This window comes from Heloderma suspectum, chromosome 5 (assembly GCF_057233095.1).
Source record: "Heloderma suspectum isolate Gila_16-S chromosome 5, 16-S_ref, whole genome shotgun sequence".
NCBI classification, from domain to species: domain Eukaryota; kingdom Metazoa; phylum Chordata; class Lepidosauria; order Squamata; family Helodermatidae; genus Heloderma; species Heloderma suspectum.
The window spans coordinates 158,422,602-158,449,000 of NC_139462.1; the positions used below are offsets into that span (position 1 = coordinate 158,422,602).

The 26,399-nt window shown below is 40.2% G+C and overlaps 1 protein-coding gene across 2 annotated transcripts in view; it reads right to left on the reverse strand.

Moving 5' to 3' along the window:
* ARPP21 (cAMP regulated phosphoprotein 21) overlaps positions 1–26,399 on the reverse strand; it is a 184,957-nt gene that overhangs the window by 117,196 nt on the left and 41,362 nt on the right. For both annotated transcript variants that reach the window (XM_084860412.1, XM_084860411.1), the window contains exons 2-9: positions 13,615–13,786; positions 11,737–11,909; positions 10,907–10,948; positions 10,127–10,210; positions 6,363–6,513; positions 3,838–3,916; positions 842–901; positions 381–521 (exon numbers count right to left, since the gene is read on the reverse strand). In XM_084860412.1, coding sequence (XP_084716538.1) covers positions 381–521; positions 842–901; positions 3,838–3,916; positions 6,363–6,513; positions 10,127–10,210; positions 10,907–10,948; positions 11,737–11,871 — 692 coding nt within the window. In that variant the 5' untranslated portion in view covers positions 11,872–11,909; positions 13,615–13,786. The remainder of the gene's footprint in view (positions 1–380; positions 522–841; positions 902–3,837; positions 3,917–6,362; positions 6,514–10,126; positions 10,211–10,906; positions 10,949–11,736; positions 11,910–13,614; positions 13,787–26,399) is intronic.

Here is a 26,399-nt window from a genome sequence, read left to right on the forward strand (position 1 = left end):
CACATAATAGCTTGCACCACTCCAGGTAAGAATAATAGGCAACAATTTACTTCCTCCCCCCAGCTCTCAATATTATGGTGATAATAAGGGACCAGGAAAAATAACATTCTATTCTAGAGGCACTGCATAGCTTTCTTATCAACGAACAGATTGATTTGCTTGAACATATTTCATGTCCTTAGTGTTCTTCCAAGGACAGGCATAATGATACTCCACATGAGAATGAATGGTAAAAGTAAGAAAAATTACTCAGTATAGGAGAAACAGAACAATAAAACAAACAAAGAAAACACCTGGGATACAATGAAGAAAATGTAGCCATAATACCAACTGATTCTTAGGAAAGGGGAATAGAAAGAGAACAGTGAGGTAGCACTTACATTCTCATATTGCTGGTCTTGTTGATAATTACAGATTTCCCAGTCTGATCCACGTTGTGATCCATGCCAAAGTAAGCTGCCACTCTGTGCACCAGCATTCGCTGATACGACGACATCTGGGGGAACTTTTTATAATGATTACTGGAACAAAACGTCAAAGGGCTCAATATGATGCAGCCTCTGACATGATGGAACAATAGAAGACCACTTTTTTTTTTTTTTAAAGCATATTAACCTTAGTTAACTCAAGTGTCTAATCTGGTATGCCAAATACAAAGTATCCTGTTGTTATTTTTTATACATTTCTTTAAAAAGGCTTCTCCCATCATCCCAACATCCTGTGTATATCAGGTCCTTCATTTAAAATATTATTTTATGCAAATTGTGTTATATAGGTAAGCAAGAAGATGAGCATTTAATTTCCCAAAGAAGTCACCAAACAAGAAACCAAATAAACTTACCTATTGTCACTAATAAAATCAATAATTTCCTGCTCCATTTTTAACAGTATCATTCTATCCCTGTTAATAAAACAACAACAACAATTCACTATCCAAATTTGAAAAATAATAATGTTGATGGTGCCTCTCTCCCCTGCCCCTCACCAAACAAAACTGAGCACTGGGTTCTATTTATGAGTTGCTTAAAGATATTGTACCCCACCTCCCAATGAGAGAGTGGGACTAATTTAAATTCCCATTCACAGAAAGGATTTCAGGCTTAATATTCTCATTATCATTTAGAAATAGGAATATAGCTACGTTAGATGCAGCTGAACGGAATGCATTTCAGTAGATAGGCTATTGTGTCCTATTTATTTCTCATCCTTCTTACATGACACTCAAAATGCTTCACATGGATTATCTTATTTTATACTCATAGGCTGCATTCGCACGACACAACAATCCACCATGCGAAATAAGCCACACAGTGTGGGTTGTTGTCCAAACAACCCACAGTGAGACTGACAAATAACTGGCCTCACTGTGGGTTGTTACCCCTCCTTCCTCATCAGTCCTTCAGTATCTCTGGAGACTTGGCAGCAGACCCTGATTAAAAAAAGGCGGGAGGCTGAAAAGATGCAAAACAAAAGTTATTTTGGCCCCATTTTGTGCAAATAAAAGAAAAGATCAGTGGCCATCAGCAGGGGCCTAGGGGCCGCACTTGTGCATATGTGCGCGCACACACGCACACACACACACACATACATACACACAAACACACACACAGAGGATGGGGGAGGCTGCTTCAGGGATCACGGAGGGAGGGGCAGGCTAAAGCTTCCTATGCCAACCCCCAGCAACCCAAATGGGCATAGCTGCTTTTGTGCCACCATTAGCGCCAGAGAAGAAGTGAGTATAGCTGTGAGGAAGGGGAAGCTTTAGCTTTCTCCCCCTCCCACATCCCCAACTTACATCGCTGCTTCCATCTCACCATAACTAATGCAATAGGAGCAATGCTAATCAGCAGAGGGCAGGAATGCAGCGGCAGGTGGGAACATTGGGGACGCACAACCTGTGACTGGGAGCTGCACACGGCCTATGAGTCACGGATTATGCACCCCATCATATGACATCTAGCAAAGACAACAGGCATCATGGATTATTAGGCAGAAGGTTTACATAGATTTTGGCAATAGGCACATAGTTTTCATTCTGTTCCACAAACCTCTTCTGTCCCCAGTTGTGTGAAATTTAATCCTAGCTAAACTGACAATCTACCCTTCACTTACAGAAAATAGACTGCAAATATTCTGACAGCTTGGGTCCCTAGCACTTGGAATGTTAATGAACATTCTGTGTCAGGATAACAGCTCAGCCAGAGGCTTTGCTATCATCTGACTTCCCTAATGTGGCACCCGCACAGAGGTTCCACTGCACCCATCCCTCCCCAGCACTGCTGGACTAACCAGATTTTTGAGGAAGAGGAGCATGTGAGCAGTAAGTAGCAGCAGTCATTGGGCCTGGGTGGCAGAGTGAGGAAGAGGATGAGAAGCAAGCAGGCTCCTCTGTTGGGAGATGGAGCAGGAGCAGGAAGAAGGTGGCGAGCAGGAAAGTCAGGACTCAACAGATACTTCTTGGCTTGGCAGGAGATGGGGCAGGCAGGGAGGAGGAGGATGTGTTTGTGTAAAGCATAGGGGCCAGAATGTTCAACAGCATCTTGCCCATGGTTGCCTGTGCTGACCAACAAAGGCTCTTGGTCTCTGAGGATGTGTGGCTTTGTAGGTGCCCCAAGCAAGATACCTCTCCAAACCCCTGAAAAAGTGGGGTGGGGCAAGTGGTAAAGACTTGGGTCTGGGGATCAGGCAACCCCTTCTCCATCTTCACACCCCACTCACCTTCCACTGGGGGGTGAGGCAGTGAGTGTGTTGGAAAGGGGAAGGGAGGCAACAGCAATTTTGCTGCCAGGAACACATACACGGAATTACATACACGTCCAAATGGAGTTAAAAATAAACCTGGATCTTTTGGCGGCCTGGCGGAGGGGAGGAGTTTATTTATAAGGAAGCCAGGTAGGAAAAATCTATGCAAGGCACTGAAGACCTAGTCCTCAACCACTGGAAACCATACAATAAAAAAACCCAACAACTGATTTTATGGGATTGACAGTGTAATCCTATATATGTCTGCTCAGAAAGAAGCCTCACTGAAACCAATGGGACTTACTTCTAGGTAAGTGTGTGTAGGATTGCACCTTTAACCAAGTCTTCATATTTAAGCTTATCTCAACAGCCTTAAAGACTAGAAACTTGTGTGTTTTTTTAAAAAGAAGCAAGCTAATATTCACAAGATGCTGAATTCCGTACCAATTTATTTACTTATATTTATTTATTCTTAAATTTCTGGTCTGTTGTTCCTTTAAAATCATAATGTTCATTCCAGTGGAGATGTGTTGTTGTTTTTAAGCCTCCCACAGGAAGGTGGATTTTCAGGAAGAAAACAGGGGAGGACGCTTAAATCCTCCCTCCTGGAGCGCCATGGTCCCAATCCAAATGAGGGCTGTGTACGCTTACATTGAAGTAAATAAGCCAATAAGTAGAGCTGTGTGTGATTTGAAGAATGTTTAGATTGGCCCTACATGAACACAGATTATTTTAATAAAAGTTGATTTAGGGCAGCTGATGGCAGTGTGTTCAAGAGCAGCTACAACAGTGCACACAACACAGTCCAGGCTGTGCACACACTGCATTTGAGAAACACTGATGTAGAGGCTGTCTTGCAAGCCTGGAGGTAGGTAGTGGTGTGTGTGGCTTATCTCTGAGAAAGTAATTAAGCTATGGGAAAATGAAAAGCCTATGGAGTACATGATTATTTTTATAGAGGTTCTTGCTAAAACCAATATGCTTTCATAGCATCATAGATATTATTTCCCACACCATGACCACCACATTTTCTAGAACTAACACAATATAGCCCCAATTTGCTAAGATCTCCAGCCACAAAAAGGGGTTACTTACCTGGGATTATTCTTTAATGTGTTAACCAGGAATTCATGCAAATCTATGCCTGTTGAGTCTGTGTATTCTTGGCTGCAGTCTGAAAAAACATACATTACTAATAGTTTCATTTCTAAAAAGGTAAAAAAAACAAAAAAGTGGCGTAACCTTGTCCCCCTTTCCAACTGTCTGTTAATAGTGCCCGCTACATACAGGGTGTGACTTACATTAGCAAAACTACCCTATGGAAGAGTGGGAGGGTATCCAATATTCCAGTTCACTGTACCAACAGCTGCAAGCACAAAGTACAACTGAATAAGAATACAATGTGCTGTGCTTTAGAAGAATACAAGGGACGTATAGATCCACCTAAAGTCTTCCTAACTCTTTCAACTGCCAAATACATAAGTACTATGTGTATGTTTTAAGTAACAGGTATATCCTAAATCTGGACACATCTGTATTTTCTGGAGCAAATGTAAGAATGATACAAAATCCAAGCAAACAGGGAAGACAAAATGGCAATCAGGAGTAAGACTAGTTTTGAAATTGGACTAGACACGATGTTTTTTTTTTTTCCTGGCCAGTTCAGAAATGTGTTACATCTAGAGTTGGCAACAAATTTCACCTAAGGCAAAGTTTCAAGGTGAATGTGTAGTTTCAGCTCAGGGAAATGTGTGATGAATTTTTAGGAAAGCACAACGGCATTTTAAAAATAAGACCAGCACATTTCTCTGGGGCAAGGGGGCTCTACACAGCTGTGAATACCCGAAGCAGCAGGGTATTTTTGATTTTGTCCAGCTGCAGCCAGATTGATTCATTTTCATGAAATCCCCTGTGAAGTGTCTATCTTTTTAGCCAATCCATAAAGCACTCACTTCAATATCATGATGCATTTAATTGCAAGCATTACACTAGCAGTGTCTTGTAGACTGTACACCAGGCCCAATCATCTCATGGTATCAAGAGGATGATTTGGGTTCTAGTAAGGATCCATATCCCTGAACACACTGGGAAGCAGTAAGGTGTGTAAATGTGCAAAGTCACATACACCATATTTATTTACAGTGGGTTACCAGCACAGCAATGCTATGATGAGACTTGAATGTCATTCAGAAAGCCTATTTCCATGATATTGTAAGGAAGTTTGCCATGACTGGAAAATCAAAACAATCTGTTGGTCATCTTTTTGCACATTTCATGTGTGGCACTTATAATGTGTGCAGACAATTAAGTTATGTATTAAGTATGAGTTAAGACTAAAGTCAAGGTATAATTTCCCAAGAAAGAATTTAAAAAAGCCTTAGTTACATGACAGATGATGTATGCATATGCACAGCAACAGATTTCTGTATTTAGATCTCAACCAACAGATGTGGAAGAGTCTTCAAGAGCAGAGAACATTCTCCCCCATATGGCAAGTCCAGGAATAGTTGCTATAGATCCAGAAATCTAAATCCAGAACAGATCCAGAAATCTATAGGCTCAGGAGCTCCCATTCTACCCGTTTCTCCTTTGGGGAAGACATATCTCATTCTAGACACCCTCCCTCCCATCCACCTCCTGATTAACCTCCTGATTATTAAACTCTCATGGATCTCTGAATCAAGGTAAAAATATGGAAATAGGGTTTAGTGTGTACTGGGGCCACTACTAATTAACATAGCACTGCTAACACAATTGGGTAGCAATTATTACATCCTTTTCCATGCAATATTTTAAGTGGAATCTTGAAAATCATGTACAGTCACTGAACACATGCACACACACAAACACACACCTTATGCTGTCCCTGAGTGGGGTGGAGGGGTTTGAAACACAAAAACTGGCTTGACACATTGGACCCATTTGCTCCTATGGCCTTTGGGATTGTACCAAGTGAGCTATCTAGAGCAAGTCTCTGGCTCTTCCAGTCCCTTCTTGCCTCCAGCCTCACCACAACTTCCCTCTTCTGTATGAGAAGAAGCAAATGAGTGAATCAAGATTCTGTGTTCGGACCTGGGATGCTTCAGTAAGGAAGAGGAGGGATTGCCCAACCTTCAGGTCCACTGTTGGTCTCATACTAAGAATTTCAGGGATGAGTAATGAACGAACAAGTTCACTGTGTGTCTGCCAAAGCAGAATTGTTAGTCCCTCTCCTTCATATAATTACGGATATCAAATTATATGAGTATTTATCAGATCAGCACTATTTGTGACTCACCAAACTAAATGGAGCCCACTAACCACATATTATGGGCTGGCAGATTTTTGACAATTTCCCTGCTTTTGCAGCTCTAGGCAGCCTCCCATACATAGCTGGGAGGCTGCATTTGAGTTTGTGGAACACAAATGTTATATAGGCTTGTTGTATACTAGATACACGTGTGTTCCACAAACACTATGTAAACAAATACACATAGTGCAATTCCACAAACATATACAGAATATCAAATATATGCACAAACCAAATCAAATACACATATAAGCAAATACATACATCCAAAAATGTCTTAATATGTGACTTTGATAAATGACTAAATAATGACTTAAATATTTTTGTTCACCTTTTGATAACATTCTTATCTTGGATTTTTCACTGTTTCTATCTTTTTCTTTGTTTTTATCCTTCTCTTTTTCTTTCTCAGAGTCATCTTTACTAGATTTATCCTCTTCTTGTAGGCTGGGGAAAGTTGAAAGCTGTAGTTGTATTGATTCCTGTTGAAAAAAATATAATAATTTAGGGCCAGATTCAGGAAACTTGGCATGGCTTAGAAAAGCTGAAGCCAAACAGTATTTGGTAAGCTTAATATTAGGAAAATAATAGTGTACTCTTAGGGACAAATTTTGCTTCCTGATATATATATTTTGGATGATACCACTGAGGCTCAGAATTTAGTCTTGAACAGATGAACATTTCGATCTTAACTTATTTTCTTCAAAGTAACTTTAATGTCCTTGCAGTATGACCCACTGGATTCAATGGGGAGCACTTTAAAATAAAAGTGCCTAAGAAAAGTGTTTGGTAATGAAGAGTTACAGCTAAAATCTTAATGATGAAATTCTAAGCTGCCAAAGAAATTCCACTAAATTAAATACAATGCATTTCAAAGTAAATGCATTGAAGACAGAGGCATCTCATCCTGAGCACACTTAGCTTGAACTGAGTTTAGCTTAAAATACAGTGGGACCTACTTTCACCAATGTCTGTTGAGGATTAGAAGTTAGAACCTGATACTGTTCAAGTGCAGTAGTTAACTTTACATTTATGATACCAAAAATCCATTATTACATGTGCTCTTTCAGTAAGGCCCCCTTTTGCATCTATAAATGATGCCAGATAAACACACATGGGAACACGGTCAGGTTAAACCTAATTCCTTCAATTAAAATGTAAATTCGGTTTAAGATTTCTAAATTATAACATGCATACCTGCATTCTGATCCTTTTCTCAGTGTCCTTTACTTAATGTCCTACTATGTGTGCTTAGGATTTGAGCCTTAGAAGCGCCATGCTAATTATACTGCCTTATTAGCAGTGCCTGAAGACTTGATTTAAGAAGTGCTAAGAAGTGAGTAACTCAAATGTCCACACTTTCTATAAATATATGTACTGTGTGTGTGTGTAGGGGGAGGCGTTCTGATAATTTTAACATATATCACAAGTTACTAGGGTCCATAAGCTAAGACATCAAATATACCTGAAAATGTAGTCCTTAGAGACGACTTTATAAAAATATGAATGCTGGCAGTGAGTGGGGAGGCTGTTAACTGTATTTATTGACTGCACATGAACACAATCCAGTACACAGTTATGAACATCTGAATGTCACTGAAATCACTGGGGCTTAAGTTAGCTTATGGCTGATGACTCACAAGTTGCAGTCAATGAACTTAAGGTTAGTGGGGAAAATATGCTGTGAAAGTGCTTTATTTATAACTAGTAGTTAATGTCTGAATCTTTTGTAAATTCCCTCCAAATAACCTGACTAGCTGAAAAAAGTGCAGCTGTGCCATTCAAGTAAGGGAAATAACTGGGTCTGCCACCTTCAGTCTTTTATCCTGAAGTCAAAGTGACTTATAGTGCAACTGCATTTTTACAGGAGGTGGAAGGAAAGACAGACTTTACATACAGTCTAAAACAGACATATAAGCATACATCATATACTTTGTGCCATACATATAACATACCATTTCTACATGTTAATTGGATTTGAAATAAACACACACAGAAGTGCTGCAGAGGCGTGAAAACAATCTATTGTTTGTTTCTTATATTCATTTTTTATTGATTTTTTTTCTCAATAGTAAAATACAACGTTGATAAGTACATTAATACAGGATAAGTGTAGCGAACAACAGGAGATGTTCCATTTGCAATAATACACTGATAAACCAATATTATAACATTAGAGGCAACATTCCTTTTAAAGTAAGGACAGAGTGTGCGATCTGGTAAGCTTTCATGATCAAGTAATACAGGTAACAAGATTTTTCCTACACAGGAAAATCAAGGCAAATTTTCAAATATAATACAAATATAAGGTTTGTAGTACAATCCATACTCTGTAGTACTGGCAATGTACCATACATTCTCTGATTATTTAGACCCTGTGCTTTGTAAACAGCTAAGATAAACAAATAAAGAAAAATCCAAATTAACTTAAAAAAGTAAACAACATTGATTGGCACAACTCTTCCAATATCCTTCAGTCAGTTCAAAGAGGAGAGCATAAGTCTAGCTCTCCTAGTGCAAATTTAATCAGCATTTAAATCATGTACACTTCCTATGCAATGTATTATATGATGTCAATCATCCTCAAGAAGCAGGCTTTGGTGGCAGAAAACATTTTAGTCCCTGTACACTTTACATTATGGCCAAAGAATTCTCCCCAGCAGTGGACCAAACCGTGGCAAGGATCATGAGGAATGTGAACTGCAGCCCTCCTCTGTCTGGCAGTGGGGGCGGTTTAGGAGAGGTATTTACCTCCAAATCTGCTAGTCTCTGTGGAGGATAACATTCCTTTTTCCTTTGCAGAGAGTACATCAGAAGCTACCATGCAACATTTAACACAATCTGATATATTTATATTATTCTCCTTTCAGTCTCCATTTAAAATGATAGAAAACACAAATAAAATGCAGAACAAAAGCTACAAATTTCTCATAACGCAAGTAGAGCCAAAGCTTAGTGTTTTTTCCTCAAAATATCTACCCACAACTGATAAAATAATCTATCTGTTGTCCTACTGCATAAATGTCATTGTAGAGCAGCAAGAGAAAGTACAAAAACCCCACAGCTCAATAAGATATGGGGTGTTGGGTTTTTTGGTCTTTCAAAAAATAAAATAAAACTCTCCAAAGTAAAGAGTCCAAAGAGGAGAGTTTGATTTGTTTCATTTCAAGTTAATAGAGGAAAGTCTTAGAAAGTACACTTAAATTCGTTTTGTGCTAACAAAAGTTCATCTTCCATTCTCTGTCTCCTCTCCCTCTCTATGGCTGATCTCATTCTTCAAATAATATCTGAGTCTTCAAGTAAGAAATACTGGCAGGTATTTTGCTTTTTTCCCTTTTTTTGGTTTGTATTCTTGTTAAATTTTGCTTTTATAAGCAAATGGAAATAGAATGCAAGCTTTTTTAAAATAAGTGCTGAAGGAATTTTTTTTTTGCAAAACGCTGAAATCTGTCAGATCAAAATTTCTTGATTTGATCTCTATATATAACATTATATTTCTTTGGAATAAATGGTATACAACACCAATACAGTCTTATTCATATACACGCTTTGCAATATTGGAAAATTGGCACCAAGAATCAAAAAATGAACCATATGGAATACAATGCATTTGCTTCTAGATCTCTATGACCTAGAGGGTAGAGAAATTTGCTGTTACTATGAAACAGGTTCAGGGGAACTGATACATGGACCTTGCATGACTTAGAAGCCAGAGTAGACTCAGTACTATGCCTGGTGTAGTCTTAAAAGAGATAGCCTTAGAGAAAATAACAATTCTATCTTTTTTGTTTGAATTTTAAAAATAATTAATCTGAATTCTTTTGAATTCTTTTCCATTTGTTGAAATTTTCAGGGGCTCTGGAAAAAAAAGAGAGCAAATAACACCCTGTGACATACTGTTGAGCTACTCATTTAATTCAAAGTAAGTACACGCTAAAAACCAGACAATTAAAAAAAAAATCAAGTATGCTCTTGTGAAAGGTGATTTTGGTTTCCCAAAATCAAGAAATTCCTTTAAAACCCAAATATGCAATTGTCATCATGCACATGAAAGGGAAAGTTAACCATGCAGCTGATGGCAACAATTTTAGATACCTGATTGTCATTCTCTGTTTCCAGACGAGGACAGGATTCTTCGCATACAGCGAGACTTCGTACCAGTTTTCCCTTACCCCCTGACTGAAATATAGAAGAAAAAGGAAATCACTTCTGAACAGTGACGTCTGTAAATGTATGCACTACCTTATGTATCAAATAAATAAGGGCAGCCCTTACAGTAGCAAAAACTTTGACTGAGACACAGGTATGTCCTGCTGGATAGCCATGGGGATAGTGGAGGGGAACACACGTATAGGGAAGGCTGAAAATAATTTATTTCCCATGCATAACTGAATAAAAAACAAAAAAGGCAGCCAAAATGAAAAGAAGATCTGAACTGCCACACTTAATTGTAACCAGTTTGTTTATCTTTTATATTGGATAAAATAAAGTGCCAAGCTCTTCTTTAAAAAGAAAAGAAATGCATTTCTTGACTATTTCCTTCCATCTTTCAGCTTGCCCACCTCTCTAAGATATGGAAACTATATGCCCATATAGATAAAGTTTATCCAGAATAGGAAAAACAAACCGGTTTTCTTTCTCCAGTGGTAGTACAGCACAGACACATAAACACATGAAAAGACAAGCAGCTTAGACTGTGGCAGAAATATAATAGCAGAAATAACTAATGACCCATGAAAGTCCACTGACCTTATGACACCTAACTACGGCATGAGTGAAAAAATAGGAATAAGCTTTCATAATCAGTAACATGCATGCAAATTTTCATCCCAAACCAGTTTGTCATGACTCTGAGGAAACAGTCACAAACTCTACCTTGGATCTCTTTTTCTGCTGGTTCTGGTTAGCACCTCGTTTCTGTGAACAGCAATCAACAAATTATACATGACTATGGGTGGAAAATATGCCGAACAAGAACAACAGCACTTTGTTAAATCACTCATGAAGTACCAGTTTCATATGGTGATTGTCAAATAACTTCCCAACTTGTGGACCTAAGAATAACTCCATAAAGAGCCTTTCCATTAATCTTGTTATATTAACATGTAACAAGCTATGATTGTGTCGATTTTTATATGTATGTAAAAATTTCATTTTAAAAAGGCAAGACTAATGAAAGCCTCAGAATCCCCCTCTATTTTTATATTCTCTCCTTAGTTTAATAGGTATTTAAGTGAACATTCTAAGCAGACTAACATTTCGGTAGTGTTTTTATTACTAAGTTATCACAAGAATGAAGCTAGAGGTAATGGGCATTACTATAAAATTTCTATATACAGTTGTTCTGAGAGAGATCTTCTCTCCTCCCATTTCCCCCACCGGTGTTTCCCAGAGTTTTCTTGCAATAATTGGCGAAATTCTGAATTGATATGGAATGTATTTAGTTGCAACAGTCTCCATAGCCTTTCAATGTAACTATATTAATGATTATGACACAATATGAACATAGCAGATAAAGATGCAGATTCTTCCAGAATTATTTGATAAGACTAAGATATGCAATACGTACTCGAAATTTGAACCAGGGGATGGGGTGGGGGATGGCTGAAGATCTAGTAGAATGGAAGATTTAATAAAATAAAAGAATGAGGAAATGGAGGGTGGGGGGAAGAACCTTTAACAGAAGAGTCACCTCTTGTTCTCACCTGGTCTGATCTGCCATTTTCCTCTTTTTCATCTGCCTCCGAGCTTTCGATTTTATTAAAGATGCAGTTCTCTTGTTGGGAGATGGCTGAGTCTTGCTCATTTCCAGCTTCCTCTGCTTTACCTTGCTCAGACATTCTCCCAGACAGAAAGTAAAAGAACAAGGTTTGATGAACTGGAAGGTAAAGACATTAAAAAAATAGATGTAATATGCCATTTTATTCCCATGAGATATATTTTTATTTCTTTCATGAACTAACAAAGTACGGTAAGAAGCTCGACAATTGTGACAATACAGTTCAGCAGACAATAATGGACTAAAGTGCTCTAGGTGAAAGTTGAATTGTGTAAAAGAAAACAAGTCAAACAGCTTGATTTTAAGTACTCAGCGTGGAAGATAATACAAATGTGAAGGTGCCATTGCACTTCCCTATCCCACCATTTTCGTTCCACAACTGTGGAAATAGGGATGGGGAAGAATTCTTTTGCCAAGAAGGTGATACAACAGATACATTTTAACCTATTCATGCTTTAGGTTGGAAGGTTGATCCCGTTCCATCAAGTAAGCTAGACCCTCCACTAGAATTTAAATCTCTGTCTAAAAAATAAAAACAATCCACACACTATCAGTCGATCATTTCCGTGGGCATGAACAATACGATTATATCATTCTTTACAAGAATGAAAAAGATGCATTTGGTTGAAAAGGATTTCAATATCAAAATTAATTCTAAATTTGGTGATAAAGCCCTCATAATAATCATTTCCAGGCATCAAACTGACAGCTCCATTGTAAAAATCATAAGCCTCTTCCAAACCTCGTGTCACTCTCCAGCATGGTGGAAATCCTTCTAGAAGCCCTTGGCAGGGTGGTTCTAATGAAGATATCTTAACTGCATGGCACTGCTCTCAGCTCACAATAGTCAGTTGTACAGGAGCTCAAAATGGCTTTTCAAAGTTAAAGCCTATTATTATTTTTTCCCCTCTCCCTACTCATAAAATACCCATTTGACACCTCCCTACTGATCAGTTGTCAAATGTATCTCATGAATAATTTAGTACTTCTTGTTCTCCCCACCCTGCCTTAAAAAAGAAGAAGAAGGAATCATCTTAAGAAGAAAAATAAGTGCAGTGGAGAAGAGGAGTTATTTCAAAACAGATTTCAGTATTTGCCCTTCTCACAATTTAATCATGGTTATTAGATAAATCTACACTTTGTCATGTTTCTCTTACAAGTTGCAATTAACACTGAACAGATATTTTAATGCCCACTTTCTTTGTTTATTTCAAAGGAAAATACTTTGGTAGACTGAGGTTTTTTTTAATTTCAGAAAACTGGGTGTACATTTTTAATGCTGCATTTGCTTTGGTAGTTTAACAGCAAGATCACAAAGGGTCCCGTTCCATAATTAAATTTTCAAGTGTAATTTTGCCCCCCAAATGGGGGTATTTAGAACAATGATGTTCTTTTGAAATGTACATATTTTGTATTTCTTTACTTGTGAACACCAAGGCAAAAGTTGCATGATTTAAAGAAAAGGTTCATAACAATCAAACAACCAGTTATTTGTCTAGAGTATTTTGTTACACCATCAAGTTGTTCTATTTCCTCCCATACTATACTTTTCCTACAATTTGTCCTTCTATTTGGAGGGCGTTTGTATTTGAAATTAATCCATTCTTTCTCATAAATTTAAATATAATTAGCATAAATTCTGTTGTCTGCATCTTAACCATTAATCCTATTGTTTGGGTTAATTCAAGCAAGATATACTCATGCAATATACCCTCACAGACCTGCTGTGGACATAGGAGCAAGCTGTATCCACAAAAATTAAACCTTTTTCTGCCATTAGGCATGTAACAAAGAAGATATTTACCTTCAGTGCTGCGTTAATTCTCGATGCCTTTCTATCAGTTTCTGCTGCTTCTCACTGGTTAAATCCACACAAGTGATCAATGACAATGTGAGTCCCATGACCCCATTAACAGTTCAGAGTGCCAGTCTCCATGCTGTTCCTTTAGAGAGTTTGAGAGATCATCGTCATCAACCTGGTGGGGAGGGGAAAAAAGACAAAAAGTAAATGCCAATAATAATGGTTATAATCATGGTAGGGTTAAAAGATAAAATAAATAGAGACCAGATTTCTAACACTAATGACCAGCTTCAAGCAAATCACTTTCACAGCTTGATCCAGCTCCACCTGTCTCAAAAACTGTGTGCTTCTTCTCTAATGAAGGCTAGAGCCGGCTGTTCAAGTCATAACAGCTCCTACGCACAGAGCTAAAATTAACAATTGCATATTATGTGCCGAAGATTACTCACTTCAATTTTAACCTTTTTAGTGAATTCTAGCACTTTGCAATAAAAAAGGCTCATCTGTTTGCTTCAATGGAAATCAATATTGTCGGTAAAGAAGAAAAAAAATGTCTACTCTGTAACCAAAGCTTCAACCTCAATTTTGAGAATGCTATCCTTTTTCTTTTAAAAAGTGACCTTGATAGTAGGTATAAATAAGCTGATTTAATAACGAAGAGTCATCAAAATGGCTAAGAGGGAGTTAACAATCCTGAGCAATGGAAATTAGGGAGAAGTTAGATAAATGTGGGATGTGAAGAGAAAAAAAGATTGCTTAGGGAGACAGACAGAAGGCACAACTGCTTCAAAAACACATTACACTATGTTTATAGTGAACATTGCTACCAGATGGGCATTTGGTTAAAAAGAAAAGTGAGAGGTTAAAAAGAAAACAGAAACATTTACAAAGTATTGAAGTATCATAATTGCTGCTTGGAGAGCCATGGTTGGCAAAGGATTGATAATCTGACACTCTGTCACTGAAATTTTCATTAAATCTTTTGGAACGTAGACGCCATTTACTAGCTTATACTAATGTACAACAGATTCTAATGTGCATTGGGATTACATTGTTAACAGTCGCGACCACTGGAAGATCCATGAACCCTATGGTACAGAGGAACTAGCAAACAATCTATTTCAATAAATGTAACAAAGAACAGGTGGTGGTGTTTTTACATATTCTAATCTCCCACTATGTTGAAAGCTACTCAGGCATAACATATTTCCGTATACAATTGCTAGGACGTAAATACGTTTCTCTCATGCTCTGCTGTTTTATATGCAACAGTATAAATTTTGCCTTCCTCCTTGGAGCTTAATATTAGCTGAAACGTATTGGAAGAAATCTGGTAACTGTCCTCTGAAAACATATACTTAGGGCACAGTCCTATGCATGTTTAGACAGAGAAAAGACGTACAACTCCCAGCACTCCCCAGAGTTGTAGGCCTTTTCTGTCTAAATATGCATAGGATTACGCCCTTAATGGAGTTCCAGTGCAAGCTATGGGAGTAGTCAAAGCACCTTGAGAACAAACCAGTTACAGACAAATTAACTCAACATCAGTTATCCTTTCTCACTAAAAAGCCTACCAAAAATTGCACACATTCTGAACGTCAAAGAAAACAAAATAAAATCCTCATTGTTTCTCAATGTATCTATGACATCACAAGAGTCAATCAACAGACTTCCAAACTGATCCAGATGAGGGATTTTTGTTCAAAAGCCTCACCATCAGTAAGCAAGCCAATCCAAAATTCAACCATCTTTCTGCATGTGATAACGGCTACTTGAAAACACGACAAACATTCAGACAAGGCTGTAAATACTTTGCCACAGAAGACTAAAGAAACAATCCTGTTTTGCTTGAAACAAGCTAATAAAAATTAGGGCAGTCAAACTCATGTTAAGTGAAACTCATGTTAGGTCTCAACATGTACTGAACCATTCAGAGAACTAGAATAGACATAAGTACCACCACATTGTAACAACAAAGTCGCCTTCTTGATTGTGCAAATACACTTCTGCCTAGTGTCTGAGTCTGTAACTTGTTCAACAGCAAATAAAATGCTGAGATGGTGCAAGCGTTTTATTTTGGTATTCCAGGTATCTACATCAGTGCAACTATATGAAATTGATCAGGTACATATTTTAATTAAGCCTTGATACCTGGACATTTTTTTCCAAGCCAGGCTTTCCCAAGATTTTCAGAGCCAAACAGTTTTTTTAAAAATGATCCTTGTTACCTCAAATATATTTTTTATTATGGAAAAAAAACAATATATTGGATTCTGTCATAATCTTTTTGGACCAACATTGTTGACAGGTTTCTTGTAAAAAAAAAAAAGGAACATAAAACTATCTTTCAACCTGCATTTTAGCACTTTACTGACACAAGAAACTGATCCTCAACGAGTCTTTAAAACACACACACACACACACACACACACACATATGTACATGTTTAAAACAGTTGCACATATTACTGACACAAGTAGCAGATTCCTCAATGAGGGTTGTATCCAATGGTGTCATTCTGCTAGCGCAAATGAAGTTGTGCTTGTGCAGGAGTGGACAACACATGACCCATGGGCAGCATATACCCTAGTGCAGCCCCTGCTGCCCCCCGCTATACCTATTTTTTCCCACTGCAAGAAGTCTTTTTTAAAAAACCCTCATGATTTGCCACCAAACTTCAGCAGCTAACAGCTATGAAGGCTTCGAATTGACATTTTCTCTGCTGTAGCACCCTGCTTGTGGAATGCCCTCCCCTTGGAGGCCTGATTGGCACGTACATCGGATTCATTTTGGCACCAAGTAAAAACATGGCTTTTTACCAAAGCCTTTGAGGGATAAATGCACTCCGTAAAGTAGCACACTGCTTTAACTGTTTTATTGTTTTAGGTTTTAATTGGTATTAGCTTGTTTAATGGTTTAGGGCGCAATCCTATGAGGATAGGTAGCCGTCTCTGAACTTGGAGGCAACCACCTCTCTAATGCAAGGTAGGATAAGCATGGAGGGGATCGTGCCCTTCGCTCTGCTCCTGCCTTGCATTTGCAGCTAGACAGCCGATTTCGGCTGTCTAGCCACAGGAAGGTGGAATGGGGGAGGAGGCTGCTGGACCGACATTTCTGCCTTCCCCGCCCCGGAACGCCCCATTTTGGCCGCTCTGTGCTCCTCTTCCGAGCGCGGGGCCATTCTGCGCTGCCTGCAAGGCAGCACAGAAGGGGGGGGAAGGTCGATTCTCCAGGAACCGACCTCGGAGAGCAGGCTCCAAGGTCAGTTCCCAGAAAACCACATATCCTATGGCCATCTAGGATTGCTCCCTTAATATCTTTTTAACTGTTTAAATTATTTATTGTTTTATACTGTTCAAACTAATTTTATCTGTATGCCGCCCTGAGATCTTAATGATATAGGGCGAGACACGAATATGTAAATAAATAAATAAATAAATAAATAAATGTTTAGCTTGAAAAATAAGCTAAAATTGTCCATTTGAAGACTCTGCAGTGGCAAACTGCAACCTTTTTTCTTTTTTCTTTTTACTTTTTTGCAGCAATGTGGAGATTGTGGCCTACAGCAGGTTGTGTGCATGTGTGTGTGTGTGGGGGAGGATTGGCCTCTGGACTTCACCCCTATGCTAGTGTGAACCAAGTTCTAAACTATGTGCAAAGGGAGAATTAAACTAAAGTTCCACTAGTACAACTGCTAGCTCAACTGCTTGCCCACCCATTTATGCAACTGCTTGCAGGTCTTAGGTTTACGAAGTGGTCCACTAGCCCTTGCACAATGGGAAAGGGCAGTGGAGCTCCACTACCACAGAGATTTCGTCCACGAACAGTGCATTGGATTTAGGCCTGAGTCTTCAAAAAATATATACAGACATGTACATATTAAACACTTTCATATAGAAATAATATCTCATTTTTGATGGGTGTTTCAATGTTTGCAACTGTTTCCTTAGCCATGACAGCAATGAACACTAACATCAGTCACACTCCTTTGCTTTTGCCAACCCAAGATTTCATTCACTACAGTGAAAAAGTATATGTAATGAGTATCATATATAATAATCGTATGTGCATTATACATTTGGACATTGCTTTGAAAAACTATTTAAAGCTTCCGAGTGTACAGCGCCCTACTGCGCTGCTGCGGCAGGATGGGAGGAGCAACAGAAGCAATTTTTACCTCTCTGTCCTCCTTTTACAAAACTTTCCTTTCAATAGACCTTTGAGCCTGTCTAGAGAAGGTGTGCTGCCAGGGTCTGGGATGGAGAGTCCATAGGATTTCTCATACCCCAGCCTCTCTTCTCCCCTCCCTGCCCACCAGGGACCACTCAGCCTCCCTGCCCACCACTCAGCCTCCCTGCCCACCAGAACAGCCCCTTTTCCCTCCTTCCAAGGCCATATTTATGACTGTGGGAAGCAGCCAGTGTGGTTCTTTCCATGGTAGCTGTGAGGGGTTGGGGGCAGGGGATCAGAACTCACAGTCCCCCTCCAGAGGTCAAAGCAGTGTGTATGGCCTCAGGAGCTTGACTCCGAACAGTCCTATGCTCCCTGGGTCTCCCGGAGTCCATAGGATTGCTCTCTCCAGTGAACAGAAATTTGAAGCTTAACTTTATGGGGCAGTTTCCCATTTTGAGGGATGTCTTCCCACAAAACAGCACTTCCGTTTCAGAGATATCATGTTTTCCCAGTGATCATATTGCAATAGTATGTCACTGAGGAAATGCCATTCTTTTCCTACCTAGCAATTTGCCTCTGCTTGCACAGCAACAGCTACAGCTGGGGATAGATACAAGCATCCTGTGAGAACTGGGACTTTCACTCACAAGCACAAATGCAGCCCAATCATATCCATGTTTATCTGGAAATAAGTCCAACAGTGGTTCCAACTGTCACAGGAGGACTTTGGGCAGAGGTTCATGGCCCCACTCAGCAGAATGAGCAGAAGGGCCCCCAAATGCTGGCTTACCACACTTTAAAGTAAGTGAAGTCATACACATTACCACCTAACGAGCCCTCCCCCCCACCACAAGACCATTAAGTTCAGGGTCTAAAATTACCTAACTGCACTAAGTCCCGTTGTCCATACTCCCAAGTAAGTGTGCAACGGATTTCAGCCTTAACTGGAACTAAATTCCATTAAAAATCAACAGAACTTCCATCTTAACTAATGCCTTTAGAATCAGAATATTAGGCTGTGATGTGAAAACTACGTGAGTAGGTACACCTGCAGAAAAATAAATTTAAATCCTACTAAAGCCTGTACTTTTTGAGGTAATTTAGCCTTCACACAATTATTTTTGTTAATGTGGTGAATTTACCTAAATGAATTTACCTAAAGCTGACTGCTTTTCTGAACCTGAATTATGGCTCAAATATCTGCAAGCTGCCATCTGTTTCACTTCCTAAACATTGGGATCTGTGGACCAGCTGTCACGTCACAATAACCCAGGGTGTTTTTAAACTCTGGGTTGTTAAAAGCAAGCTGGTGCATGCTGCCCAGGCTGCTTCTGCAAGTGGCATCAGCTAAACAACCCAGGGACATAGCACAGTCCAGGGATGTTCCATCCTTGTGTTGTTCAGTGTTGTATGCACTCCAGGAACTTTGGCTTGTCAGGAAAAAGGTAGTTTGCAGAGGGAGATTTCTCCCACTTGCAGAGGGAGCAATCAAGTAGTCTGTACCAGCATACTCACTTTCTAGCTCCCAACTACCCAGGGTTTAAAAATTGAGAGAAGAAAGGGGAGTGGCACAAGCAAAAGACTGATGTGTGTAGTACTAAACCAACAAGCCCAGAGTTCACTCTACTTTGTGTCAACCTCAAGTAGGAATGTATGGATTTTGTTAAATCCATTCCGTCTGTGTTTTGCAGATTGTCAGGCATCTTTCGTCCCATAATTCATTGATGGAATTGGAATTTTTTTTAACCAGAATTTCATTTTACTTGCACTAATTCACATGAGTGCTAACGCTTTCTTGCACACTTGCATATTAGGTAATGCACAAGTGTGCTAATGTGAATTAGTGGAAGTCCCTCCCCAAAGTGAAAAACAGTTCACAAGTCCACAGAATTGGTGTGACTTGGAAAAAGCCAGTCCGCTGTGGAATTTGCAGATTGGATTACTAGAAATCTGAATTCATATGAATCCATTGCAGATTTCTCTGACATCCTTAGCCTCAGTTATCTTAGAAGAATGTTGTGGTGGAAAGTAAAATTTCATTATATAATCCACCCGCTATAGTCTACATTCTTCTACTGGCACATCAGTCATGTCCCAAGCGAACATTCCTGGGTTTAAATAATTTGAACCTAATATATATACACACACATCACATCATCATACAAAATCATGGATACCCCTTATTTCAGTACATCATTCCACACAACCTAACAGATGTTCTTTATTACAGACAAAATCACTCCCAAGTGTCCTTTTAAAAAATAATAATCTACGAATCAAATTAGTAAATTTTATTTTTACCAAACTTAATAGTATCAGGTCATGGAACACAATCAATATCTTCAAACTTAAACTCTATTTTTTTTCTGTATACTTAACTAATAATGTGAAAAGGAAAGTTCTTTTTGTTAAATTAAAAAAGGAGACAACTGCACAGGTAGTATTGTTACCAACAGAATTTGAGTAGACTATCAAGGGAATTATGGGGCCGCGGTAGCTTAGTGGTTAAGACGCTGAACTGCAGACCGGAAGACCCGAGTGCCGCGTGACGGAGTGAGCTCCCGTCTTCAGTCCCAGCTTCTGCCAACCTAGCAGTTCGAAAGCAAGAAATTGCAAGTAGATAAATAGGTACCGCTACGGCGGGAAAGGTAACAGCGTTCCGTGCACCTCGGTGTTCAGTCATGCCGGCCACATGACCAAGGAAGCGTCTTCGGACAGCGCTGGCTCTTCGGCTTAGAAATGGAAATGAGCACCACACCCTAGAGTCGGACACGACTGGTTGGGGACACCTTTACCTTTTTACCTTTTTATCAAGGGAATTATCTTATATGCTTTTTTAAAAAAAACTGTTTGGAATAAATTTCCTGCTGCAGCACACCCAAGCAGTGTTGGGTATCCCAAGCAGTTTTTATAACGATGCAGCTGTCCATCTGTGTGCATATGTGCTTGTATGTGTTTGGTGTCTTTTTCTACAGCTGCAATTGATCCTTTCTTTTCATGAAGTTATTTTTATCACCAGTAAAACTAGCAGAGTTTGAAGAAGGCATCTTATTAATTAGTATTAGCAATATTTTAATAAGTTGAATGAGTAAATATGCATATCTGAAAACATTTTCATATAGGGCCACGTTTGGCTAAATACATAAGGTAGGAGCCATTTTAGGAATAGACAAGAAATGTATGAGCATTATCTAAGTCTCCTGCAAACAAACAATATCATCCTCTTGGAGTAATTTTGAAAATTCACTAAGAGAGTTCCATCCTGAGATGTTCTACACACAAAAAGAAAGGCCCCTCTGTTCTATCAACTGCTGCTTAGGGAGTATGTGCCAATAAAAGGGTAGAGGAGACTTTTTCCTTTTCAAATCCAGCAATAATGGAAAAGAGGTGGGACAAGGGGTAAAGCAAAGATTCTTTTGTACCCATCAAAGGTTCAAGGGGTTCTTCATTTGCACATTCGTTTGATACAGCCTCTCCTTCACTGTCATGGATGGATTTGATCTCATTAAGAGAAATGAAATTTAATCACATTCAATGATTTTGAGGAGACCAGTGGTTGTAACAATAAAAATAGTATTCATTATACTATATGACAACCATGGGGCTGTCCCAACATGTCATCGGCCCAACGCATATAAAAGGACACACGCTTGATCTGGTTTTCTCGACTGGGCAGATGGATGGTGATCTGAAAGTGGAGGAATTAACATCTGTCCCTTTGTCATGGTCAGATCACTTCCTGCTGAGGTTTAGACTTCTGGCGGCCTTTCCCCTCTGCAAGGGTGGGGGACCTATTAAAATGGTCCGCCCCCGGAGATTAATGGATTCCGATGGATTCCAGAGGGCTCTGGGGGATTTTCCTGCTGGTATGGCTGGTGCTCCTGTCGAAGCCCAGGTCGCTCTGTGGAATGCAGAGATGACTCGGGCGGTTGACACGATCACGCCCAAGCGCCCTCTCCCTCTGAGCAGAGCCTGGCCAGCTCCTTGGTGTACACCTGAGCTGAGGGCAATGAAGCAAGAGGGAAGACGGCTAGAACACAGGTGGAGGAAAACTCGTGCTGAGTCTGACCGAACACAGGTAAGAGCCCACTATCGAGCCTACTCTGTGGCGGTGAGGGTGGCAAAGAGGCAGTTCTTTTCCACCAGCATTGCATCTTCTCAGTGTCGTCCAGCGGAGCTTTTCCGAGTGGTTCGCGGCCTGTTACATTCTGGGCCAGGGAGAGAGACGGTGGAACCCTCGGTAGCACGCTGTGACAAGTTTGCGCGGCACTTTGAGGATAAAGTCGCTCAGATTCATCATGAATTGGACACCACCATTAATGCAGTTCCATTGGTAGAGGCGTTCAGAGCAACGTCTGGTCCAGTTTTATTGGATGAGTTTCAGTTACTGAGGCCTGAGGATGCGGACAAGGTACTTGGCCAAGTCCGATCGACTACTTGTGTGCTTGACCCTTGCCATTCATGGCTTATTAAATCAAACAAGGAGGGGTTGTCCGGCTGGGTCCAGGAGGTTGTAAATTCCTCCTTGAGAGAGGAAGTGGTGCCTGCAGCTTTAAAAGAGGCAGTAATTAGACCACTCCTGAAAAAGCCTAACCTGGACCCAGAGGATGTTAACCATTATAGGCCAGTGGCCAACATCCCCTTCCTGGGCAAGGTGCTTGAGCGGGTGGTTGTAGGACAGCTCCAGGCACTCTTGAATGAAACGGATTATCTAGATCCATTTCAATCCGGCTTCAGGCCTGGTTTTGGAACAGAAACTGCCTTGGTCGCCCTGTGGGATGACCTCGGCCAGGAGAGGGACAGGGGGAGTGCGACCCTGTTGATTCTCCTGGACCTCTCAGCGGCTTTCGATACCATCGACCATGGTATCCTTCTGGATAGGTTGTCTGGGTTGGGAGTTGGAGGCACTGCACTACAGTGGTTCCGCTCCTACTTGGATGGCCGATTCCAGAAGGTGGTGCTGGGGGATTATTGCTCTGTGCCATGGCAATTGTGCCATGGGGTTCCACAGGGCTCTATTTTATCCCCCATGCTGTTTAACATCTACATGAAACTGCTGGGGGAGGTTATCCGGAGGTGTGGGCTGAAGTGCCATCAATATGCGGATGATATCCAGCTCTACCTCTCTTTCTCATCAAAACCAGGTGAGGCAGTGGCTGTTCTGAACCAGTGCCTGGGCACGGTAATGGACTGGATGAGGGCTAATAAACTGAAACTCAATCCAGACAAGACGGAGGTACTGTTAGTGGGTGGTTCGTCTGCCCGGCTTGGTGATATTCAACCTGTTCTGGAGGGGGTTGCACTCCCCCTAAAGGATCAGGTTCGTAGTTTGGGGGTGGTCTTGGATCCAGAACTGTCACTTGAGGCACAGGTGAACTCAGTGGCACGGAGCACTTTTTATCAGCTTAGGCTGGTATACCAACTACGCCCTTATCTGGACAGAGATAGCCTAGCTACAGTTATCCATGCTCTGATAACTTCTCGTCTGGATTACTGCAATGCATTATACGTGGGGCTGCCTTTGAAAACGGTCCGGAAACTTCAGCTGGTCCAAAATAGGGCAGCAAGATTGTTAACAGGGACTGGCCTGCGAGCTCATATTACGCCAGTACTTTTCCAGCTGCACTGGCTGCCAGTCCATTTCCGGGCCCGATTCAAAGTGCTGGTGTTAACATTTAAAGCCCTTAACGGCTTGGGGCCAGGTTACCTGAAGGATCTCCTCCTCCCATATGTGCCTGCCCGGACCATAAGATCATCATCAGCGGCCCTTCTCCGTGAGCCCCTGCCAAAGGAAGTGAGGCGGGTGGCTACTAGGAGGAGGGCTTTTTCTGTTGTGGCACCCCGGCTCTGGAATGAGCTCCCTAGTGAGGTTCGCCTGGCGCCTACATTGTACTCCTTTCGGCACCAGGTGAAGACCTTTTTATTTTCCCAGGCATTTTAGCATTTTAGCTTTCTAAATTTTTATCTTTGCTGTTTTAAATCTGTATTTTAAACTCCTGTACTGCTGCTAGGTTTTATTGTGGTTGTATTGTTATATTGTGGTTTTAATGTTCTATATATTTTAAATTGTTTTATTGTATGTTGTTTGGTTTTAATTTTTGTGAACCGCCCAGAGAGCTTCGGCTATTGGGCGGTATAGAAATAAATAAATAAATAAAAATTATTCATTCATACATGTCTAGAAAAGGATGTGATTATGTAAGTGTATAGTGCAATGTAGTAAATTAAAAATCAAATACCTTCAATATACTTGCAGTATATATTGCAGTATGTGTGTGTGTATAATCATAATAAAAGAGGATGTGTGTCTGTCTGTCCATCACTGCCATAGCTCCAAGACCGTGAAACTCGGCATGCATACTATGAGGATCCTAGGAGAGTGCACTTCACAGTTATTTTGTTAAAAAAAAACTCATTAATTTTAATTAATATAAATGTGTCCATGTGATTGAAGGCTGCAATAACATTTTCAGTCACTAGGGACAGGTTTCCCTAACCAATGCATAGCTTTGAAGCCAGGGAGATTAGTAGGCCAAGGAACAGAGTTACAGGCCTGCCCCCCTCTATTGTGGGGCAGCTCCTCTCAGGGAAATACAGTGGACAGACCCCTCCTTTAAGGGGCTACAGGGGTGCCCTAGGCATGCGTTGGACCTCGGGGTGCCAGTGGGTATGCTGCATGCATTCATTCCGACAGGATGGGGGCAATGTGTCCAAGTCTCTGACAGCTCCATAGGTTTGTTTGAAGGTGTTGCTGTACCTAACTAAGGGCTATTTAGTAGGCCAAGAGACATGCTCACTTTCTCCTTCCCCCTCCTGTGGAGTAGCCCCCCTCAGGGGAATGGACTGGGAAAGCCTCTCCCGGAGGGGGCTATAGGGGTGCCAAAAGACATGGGTTCACTAACACAGGGAGGGCACAACGTGTCCAACTCTGACAACTGTGTAAGTTTACTTGCAGGCATCACTCTATCAACATAAGGATTATTCCCACCCATGCAAAGCTGGGTCTATTCGTGTGTGTGTGTGTGTGTGTGTGTGTATATATATATATATATATATATATATATATATATATATATTCAATGCAATATAAAATCTAAAGTATACCCTAATGCAGGGGTGGGCCCTGCCACCCCTGCTGCCCACCCCCAAAATAATTATGGAACCAATAGCAGCTATGGAGTGTGCAAATTTTGCTTATTTAGAAGCTATATCTGGTCCTTTGGGCACTCCATGGCTGCTACAGAATGCCAAAAGTGTTAAATTTAGTTTGGAAACAAACTCAATTTAACCATTTAGCTCCATAGTGCTATGAAGCAGCTTGTAACCAAAACTGTGACTTTATGATTTTGGCCCATGGGGGGAGCACATTGCAGCCCTCAGAAGGGGTCCAGGGGGTGACAATGTCTCCCAGACCTCCAGAGGTTGTCAACCCCTGCCCTAATGTAATGTGGAAATATGCTTTTATTAAAAAAAGAAAGCTAGCACTGGAATTCTGAAAGCAGAAACTTTTGATCTGAAGCACTAGGCTCATGTCTGAGTTAGTATGGTATGAACTGCAAACACATGGCCATTGCAAAAGATAAAATACTTTCTAGTTTGGCATTGGTTTGCAGGTGGTTCTTTTCAGACAATAGAATAATCATGGCCAATCCACCTCTAAGAGACTGAGGGGAAAGAATCCAAGGCAGCTGTCAACCCACAGTCTAATAAAAAGTTGCCTGAAAAACTTCACTCACATATTTCCAACTTTCTTTGTTTCATTCCTGCTTAGCTGGGGCTTTGGGAAGGTAAGCTTACTTCCTTTCTCTTTCTATTCTAGAAAAGAAATGAATTTCTACTAATATTCAAATATTTACATAATTATTCATTACACCATTCAAATTGTCTAGTTTGAAATGAATATTCAGTATGAAATCTAACCTTGAAATGTGACTGCTTCAGATTTGTTGCCCTCTCTTGAGGGCAACTTTGGCAGGCATCAAAAATTAAAGGTCCTAAACTGGCAGATGTCAAATAATATTATCAAGTACTAAATACCACTACATGTTAACTATCAAATGTGAAAAACCACTGCATGTCAACTATAAAAAACTTGTTATATATTGAATATTGTAATCTAATGTCAAACAAATATCAAACATTAACAAATATTCAGCAAACATTTGACTATTCTTTGAAAATGTAGGAAAATATCTTACATTGCAGTGCTTCCTCAAATGGCAGCCCCTCCAGATCCCTAAAAATGTTACACAGGGAGTCAGGAGGCCCTCTCATGGAAGGAAGATTCTGGATCCAACCTGAGTTCAGTATTGCCTACATTGATTCCAGAGTTTCAGACTGGAGTCTTTCCAAGACCTATGCGAAGCCAGGAGATTATTCTAGGACCTTCTGAACGCAAAGCAGACATCCAGCAAATATTCAAACAACATAAGCTTTTCCAGGAGATAATTTTTAAGGAACAAATTCCAAATGAATGAATGAATGATTTCATTTCAGCTGCAGAGCCCTCTGGACCTAGACTTACACAATAGTTGCCTTCTCCTAGATCCTTCCTCTTTTTTCCTTGGCTGAATCATGACCTTCACTTGCTTCTCAGTCTTCCCATTAACACTTAG